At 40.1% G+C, this 8,077-nt stretch overlaps 1 protein-coding gene across 1 annotated transcript in view; it reads right to left on the reverse strand.

Annotated features, from left to right (window-relative positions):
• Nucleotides 1-2,080: 2,080 nt before the first annotated feature.
• LOC104945488 (gamma-aminobutyric acid receptor subunit beta-3-like) overlaps nt 2,081-8,077 on the reverse strand; it is a 10,407-nt gene continuing 4,410 nt past the window's right edge. Inside the window, exons 2-4 of the mRNA XM_010771172.1 lie at nt 7,588-7,835; nt 6,908-6,976; nt 2,081-5,792 (exon numbers count right to left, since the gene is read on the reverse strand). Coding sequence (XP_010769474.1) covers nt 5,421-5,792; nt 6,908-6,976; nt 7,588-7,835 — 689 coding nt within the window. The 3' untranslated portion in view covers nt 2,081-5,420. The remainder of the gene's footprint in view (nt 5,793-6,907; nt 6,977-7,587; nt 7,836-8,077) is intronic.

Here is an 8,077-nt window from a genome sequence, read left to right on the forward strand (position 1 = left end):
TTTGCCTCCTAGTGCTCTGGCTCCCACCACCCACCTGTCTCCAATATACAATTACACCATGTGCTCTAATCGCCCAGAGCCCAAAACATGCCTTCAAAATAAAAGCATAGAAACTACTTTAACTTATGACACTAACTAAGAATACATATAAATAAATGATGATAATAATAATAATAATAAACACTATAAACGGCAACAAATAAATGTTAAACTATTAAATAATATAAAGATATATATAGCTCCAACACTTTGGTTTCTTTGAATTTGATGTACCGCACGTAGTGACAGAACATGTTATTTGAAAGCCCATCCAACATAGCTCTGCCTACAAAGCCATCATTCTGGCTTGATTATCCAATAACTGGCCTTGTGTTCCCCTTTAACCCTTATGATTGTCTCGGCCTCATTATAGCACATTATAACTGCCATAACAGTGGCATGCTCTATACGTGTGCCTTGTTATCAACAACAGCCCCCCTCAAACTGCTGAACGATGATATTCTTTAATGATTAGTTAAATGATTAACGGCGCAGTGTACCTTGGGGTAAGAACCCCCTTTACATTATAAAGGAAAGAGATTACAAATATTTCACGCGTACCCCAAGGGACTCATATATTGTGGAGAAGCATGGGGGGACTGGGAAGCAAAGCTCAGCATTTTCTTAAAGACGTTATGCATATTAAATAGTATTATATGGCCGATGATACGTCCTCTACCTGAGACTGATTATATATTAATATTAATTAGTATATTCAATTACTTTATTTCCACCCACATCATGCATCTTAGATTCATGCTAACTGTGGCTAAGTACTTTTTTCACCTTACTTTTGGATATATAGCAACTTTTGGATTCCTTATGCTCAAAAAGCCCTGTCCTATATTTCCAAGTGTGGAGGAAATGAAGTTCATTCACTGGAGTAAAGTGCTTGATTATGATCTTAGAGACCAAGAGTTCATAATGCAAGAGTTCTGTTGAAGATGTGAAGGTTTGGAGTTTCTTTATGTGTTAGAAAGTTTGCCATAATATTCCTTTTGTAAATGTTTTTTTGCATTGTCTTTGTTGACAGTGCTGGTACAGTCAGTGGAGTTACATAAGGATAAAGTCGGAGCTTCAAAGGCTGCAGAATCTCTTCACATCACCTTTTAATTAAGACGCATGTTTGCCGCACCACAGTGACTACTTACTTTTAAGATTTAACACTTTACAGACCTTCAAGCTACTTGTTAGCACTAATAAACCTTGTATCATCTCACTTCCTGTTAGTGCTGACATGTATCGTTGGATTCCTCTCCTCTGTTTCGGGCTCCTTGATTTGTCAAGAAATGTCAACTCATTGTGACACACAGCTAACGTTAATCCCACTGCAGTTGTTTCCAGTTGTACTTCTTTACGAATGGTCCCATAGAGACTACGTTATTCGACTCACCCTTAATGAATGGCATTGCTTGGATTACTTGCGTTCACCCAGCTCAGTTAATTACATGCAATGTATTATTTACAGTAACTATAGTTAACCCAGTATGTGTAGATATACTGCATCTGCAGGGTTGGGTAGATTAGCATTATTTGCTTTGCTAAGCATCTTGCAAGAATGAAAGTGCCCAATCTTTAAAGTGATAACAGACTACTACCAAAAATGACATTACAACACCTTATTTTATTTCTCATGCTCTGTGTAGATGTTGTGTTGATGGTATCAAAAATAGTTCTGTGTGGGTCCCTTTGGGTAGCTCTGACCTCCTTCTAATGGCCTCATTATATTCATTAGCTTTAAAGCAGGAAACCGTCTTTGCAGGTTCACATTACACTCTGCTAACTTCTCTAAAGAGGCTATAAACGAGGAGAGGAGACGTGGAAATTAAAGTTGATATGTCATTTTCTCCAGGATAGTACTTCTCTGGAGACTCACATAATCTGATTGGTTGAATGTAAGATGCTTATGCTTGAGCTGATCTTGTTACAACTTGATATTAACTTTTCATATCACCACCTAGTCTCTAAGCGAATTAAACACCTCGTGGCACTTGAGTGGGGTGAATAACACGATGCTGAATAATAACCTCCGACTCCAAAGTGTCTTTCTTGTCCAATCTTTATTTATCCGGGGAACTAATGTACTCTTTTTCACCAACACTCTGGCACACATTGAGAAAGTTCACTTCATACACAAAAGATGTCCAACTGGGAGTCGAGTGAAACGTCTTCTGTGTAGTTGCACTGAAACAGAAAGGGTTCAAGACAGTGCCTTGCTCAAGGGCACCTGAAGAGTTGGGACATTCTCCAAATATATTGGGATATGTACAGGCATATCAAAATGCTATTCAAAATGGCTGTTCATTGTGTCTTGCTCTACGTGTACAGATTATTTACAGTGTCATGCATGCTCGCAATACCAAATACACAGGAACAATGTATATAATTTATTTGATGGTTTAACATGATAATCTATTGAAAAAGGAAGAGAAACACACAGAGATATACGGTAGAAATCTAAGCCTAAATACATTTTGTGGCAGCACAGAACATTTCACATTCCAATATGGGACCAAGGCCATACAACACCTGAAGTCTTTGATGACTCTTTTTTTTGTTGCTTTTTTTAACTTTTTATCGTAGGCTCACATGGCATTATATTTCTAAAATGAGCAGTTGGCAGCTCTCATGAGTGAGTTTTATTTTTTTAAAGTCACGAATTGTCGTTGCATGCATGATAAACAAGTATCAAGAGTTTCCGTCTCCTCCTCTCTTTCACCTGCAGGCTGTTGTTCGGTAATTAAAATAACGACTCGTACAGCTGCAGACTAAAGTAATTGATTAAATCAAAGTGAAGCAGTAAAAGCCAGGAAGTAAAACAGTTATTTTCTAGCTTCAGTGTTTCAGAAATCTGTATTATTATTATTATATCTTATTTACACAGCACTGAAGCTGAACTGTTGTGAAATTCAATTCGGACGTTCTTCCTCGCTTGGCTTTTTGGACAAACAGCTTCCAATGCCGTAACAAGCGTGAATGCATGAGATCAAGAAACATTGCTTTGTGCTTTTGTCAAACAAACTCTTTTGCTGTGTGTTCAGACAGAACGAAACAATTCTGAGACGAGAGGGAAGTAAATGAAAGATCGTCCATTTCTAGCTAACTGACCGTGAACGATACATTGGCGGTTTTGGGCGAATAAACACAAAGTTGTACGCAAGGTGAACACTCTTCTGAACACACCTTTCGCAAAGTGTTTTGGCTTATAATATATAGAATGTTTTTATTTAATAATGTCGCTTTCTTCTTTCTTGGACCCAGGTCCTTTGTGCACTGCGCCCCGTCTACACAGTAGAAAACAGGGCAGTCACCAGCGATAAACTCGGGGTCGCTCGAATGGGAATCAACTAAAGCCCTAATTAATCAGAGTTGAGGTCAATCCTGTTTCCAGAAAGAAAATTGCATTTGTGAAGCAACAATCCAAGTACAATACATTCAGTTCTAAGTCATATATCAATCCGTCTGTACACATACAACTTTACAATCTGTTTGATAAATTGACCCCATCGCTGAACTTATCAAGTAGGAATGTTTTCACGTGTTCTCGTACACTGTATGTAACTGTATCTATGACAAATGTACATCATCGTCCATGGGTTATGGGTGATTGCTCTGCGACCTTAGGTGGAATGGCACACAGTTTATCAAAAGGAGTGGGACAGGAGAGCTATTTTTATCCACAAAACTATTACACGTTGACATTTGTCCACAGTCGAGCAAGCAGCACAGAAAATATATGGTCTACCCACGCCCTTCCTATCTCAAGCTCTCCTTATCCATTCCCCATCTCTCTCTCATACACACATGCACATGCACACACTCTTAAAATCCCTCCCCTCTGTTTCGACAACACTCGTAAGAATGGGCGTGTTACATTCTGATGGAGAAGTGATGACCATGGCTCATTATCCTCTCCCTGAAGAATGGACCTGATACATTCAGCGCTAGTATGTGCTTATTAGTCGACAATAAGTCTGCAAATCAATGAAATCCAAATGGGTGTGCTGCTGTATAACGGAGCGTACAGTAACTCTGAAATGCAGGGTGAACATACGCAGTTTCTATAGCAGACTTCAACAATGTCGGATGTTTGAGAAGATATTCAGAGTGCCCCACAAAAACTAAGTGATGCTTGAAGCTGTTGGTGAATTCGTTTTTTTGGTCTTTTTTCTTACCATTAAATGCTCTGACGGTTTAAAGCCAGAACGACAATCACAAAATGCTCATATCATTTTCAATTCAGGGTTGTACACACAGTATATATACACTTATGTATATACACAATTATGTACTTATTTACAAAATAAATGGTTTCATTCCTCCACTCTTTCACCACAACGTTGTCGAGCAAAAATATAAATAAAACACGGGATAGGAAAATCAATCGAATACCTGAAGACACAGAGTACAAAAATATCATAATATCTCATGGGTTGAGGAACCGTGTCGCCCAAAAGGCCCTTGGCAGTTGTTGTAAATTAAAGTAAGATGTTTTTTTTTCAGAGGAAGTATTTAAATTTGAGTGCAATTCTGTCATGCTATCACTTGAAGCGCTGTTGCTCGAAGGTCAAAGTGAAAAATGGCAGTTTTATTCTTATTTGTGCTTTTGTTTCCTTATCAAATGACCAAAAAAGGATATTTCAGTGACAAGATGTCAAATAGCAAAAGATTCAGAACCTGAGTCTCAGTCATCCTGAACGGAGGAGAAAGTCCTCCACTTTAAATAATTGTGTTTGGGTAAAGTTTACCAGATCATTGCATGACATTAGCAAGTATATAATCAACGCTATAAACAAATACAAATCCACAGAGTCTTCTGTAAAGTTGTGTCAAAATCCAAGGCAAAAGTCATTGTTTTCCCACTATGGTTGATCATTACATGCATTAATAGTGCATAGGGTACCAGTCAAACATACATTAGTTTGTTTAATGGACTTTTAGGAATTGCCTGCATTTATCTGACCACCTGTGTATAAAGTATTCTTAATTATATTTAATTAGAAAAAATCATTTTGTTAACTTCTATTGGGTTTTTGCAAATACTGAAATATATGTATTCAATTGCTGGCTTTGTATCTCTCTATTTACACATTACTGAGAGCGCACATGTTGGGAAATGACTGTCACAAGTCCCAATTACAGTACATACTTTAGAAAGTAAAAAGACGATGGTACTAAGGATTCAAAGACTGCAAATATAAAAACAATTTTGACAAGAACTTGGTCCAAAACTCAGTTTTCTCTCTCAGTCAGTTTTTCTTTTTGTCCTGTGTTGCAGTCTTTACCTCGACAGATGCCATCATGTATAAAAGCAACAGAAAAAAAGGAAGATTAAGATGAAAATAAAAACAACAACAAACATATCAAACAAAACAGTCCAATCAGACATAGTAGAGCCAGTAGATGAGGTTGAACAGTGAGAAAACGGAGGGGAAGATGATCCGTGACCAGCGATCGATGGCGTTCACATCCGTCAGGTCGGGGATTTTGATTTTGAGCTGCGAGGACCGCCTGCGCAGACGACTGCGTTTGATCTGCGCGGCGCGGTCCAGGGAGTGTCGGCTGGCGGAGCGCGGCCCGATGCCTCCGCTCTGCTTTCGGTACTGGATGTGCGACGAGGCTTGGCTGTCCAACTGCACCATAGACTGAGAGTTTCTAATGTCCGCCAGGCTGGTGGTGATCTCGCCTCCCACCACCTCGTTATGGATCTCCAGGGTGGTGAGCAGGATGTTCCCGTGGCCGTGAGCTTCCGCCTGAATGGATAAAGAAATGAGAAAAACTAATTAACAACATCATGAGCAAATAAATGGAACAGCTGGAGAGGACTCCACCTGAAGTGATCAGGCACTATTCCCTCAGTGTGTTCAAGACCATGAAATGTGTATGTCATCATGGAAGGATTACTGAATGGGCCGACCGGGCACAGACCTGGGAGTTTAGTCTCTAACAGCTGACACAGGGAGAAACAAAGAGACACAGAACATCCACAGAGACTCAAACCATCTATAAGGAGACGCAAAACATTTACAAACACACACAAAAGGACTACGATACAAAAAGGCGCAATGAGACGCAAAATATCTACAGTACAAAGAAGGTCAAAACGTCTACACAAAGAGGCAGAGAAAGGCGAAACGAAAACTAGCCCGGGGCCCATTGCATCAAAATCCTTCCATGGCTCTGTTTTTGGACCATTAGGACATTTTATTTCTACAGTATCCTCAGTGCATGCTTTGCCCTCGCTCCTGACTTGACAGGTGTGATCTTCGGTGTCAACCTGAGGACATTTCCCGCCGTAGCACGTGAGGAATAGTTTTCCCTCGGACTTAAGCAATATAAGTCCACACCATCACTTTCAACAATTTAATCAAACACAGAGGACACACATCAGACTCCATGCCTACGATGTGTGCACCACGAAACAAATCAACATTCATGGACAACGGCAATCATTCATGCAAACGTAGCCGTAACTGTAAAAGTCCCACATGTCACTTTTTAAACCACATCCTGACATGCGCGATGTGTCGCTCTAATGTATAGAAGCTGTGTGAGAAATGTGGCTTCAATGATGTATGAAAGCATGCGTTCAGGATGACCTCTGAAAGGAGAAACAGGTTCATATCTGAAACACCAAACACACATTTGACAGAGCATTCAAGCAAGAGCGTCGTTTCAATGTGCTAAAAACGGCGATGAAGAAGTCAAAATGGACACTCCTGAGATTATGGCAATGTCATGAAGATGTCTGTTGTCGCTTGACTCATTCCATGGATGGCGGGAATATAAATAAAAACATCCATGTCAGCTGATGGCAATGGCAGAGTTGACTCGAAGATTTTGAGTCTCACTGAACGAAGCAACTCACCGAGCGTGAGTGGCGAAGACCTTTAATCTGATTGGACCGCTTTAGGGATGCGGTCCTACTACCTGCCTCCTGAGGAGAGGAGAATATTCAGCCACATGTGGGGAACAAATACCTGAAAATAGCTTTTCAACCCAACATATTTCGATTCGTCGCAGATACAGATGCCTCTCATAATGTCATACAGTGGCATTTTGCAGAAGATCTTGCTGCTTAGGCTACCGAGAGCTGACAAAACACTTCATTCGGAAATATTTGCAGAGTCAAGGCTGTTGGGAGGGAGAAGAACGTGTTGCGCTGCAGCTGTGGAAATAACCAAATATTTAAACCACCCGTGTATTGAATTAGTTATACTACAATGGTATGTAATTTATAACCTGAAATACTACCAAGGTCTTCAAAAATGGCAGGTGCATGGGTTAAAAAGGGTTAGACATGTAGAGTAAAAGATCATACAGTGACACTTTATGCTCCTTGCTTGCTGGTTGGGTTCCTCTGGTTCTGTTTTCTTAATTATTGCTAATGGTTCAATACGAAGTGCAGTAGTAGAGCATAAGGGAAATCAGAGTCTGGCTCCACGATGGAGAGGGAAATACTTGGAGAAAGAAGCATTTACTTTAATCTTAAATCCATTTATCCTTGTCTATCGTTTCTCAAACGTCCAATCGGATATCCAAACTCACCCTCGCAGCGTCGTACTTAGCCGCCTTCTCGTTGTTAGCTTTCTCCGCCTTCTCCGCTAGCTTTTTCTGCATCTGGGGACCCCTCCCGAAAAATATGTAGTTGACGAAAGCGTACTCCAGCAGGGCGAGGAAGACCATGACGAAGCAGCCCATCAGGTACATGTCGATGGCCTTGACGTACGGGATCTTGGGCAGAGTTTCTCTCAAGTGGGTGTTGATCGTGGTCATGGTCAGCACCGTGGTGATCCCTGAGGAAAGGAACAGCAAAAATATAATATTAAGGCATCATTTTTGATATTAGAAAACGCCAGAGGTGGGAAGTACAAATACTTTGTTACTGTACTTAAGTACATTTTTAGTAGTACCACTACTTATTTTTCTGACGACTTTTTACTTTGACTTCTTACATGTTGAACTCAAATACCTGTACTTTCTACTTCTTACATGTTGAACTCAAATACCTGTACTTTCTACTTCTTACATGTTGAAC

Source organism: Notothenia coriiceps, unplaced genomic scaffold, assembly GCF_000735185.1.
Source record: "Notothenia coriiceps isolate Sejong01 unplaced genomic scaffold, NC01 NC01_scaffold00009659, whole genome shotgun sequence".
Lineage (NCBI taxonomy): Eukaryota > Metazoa > Chordata > Actinopteri > Perciformes > Nototheniidae > Notothenia > Notothenia coriiceps.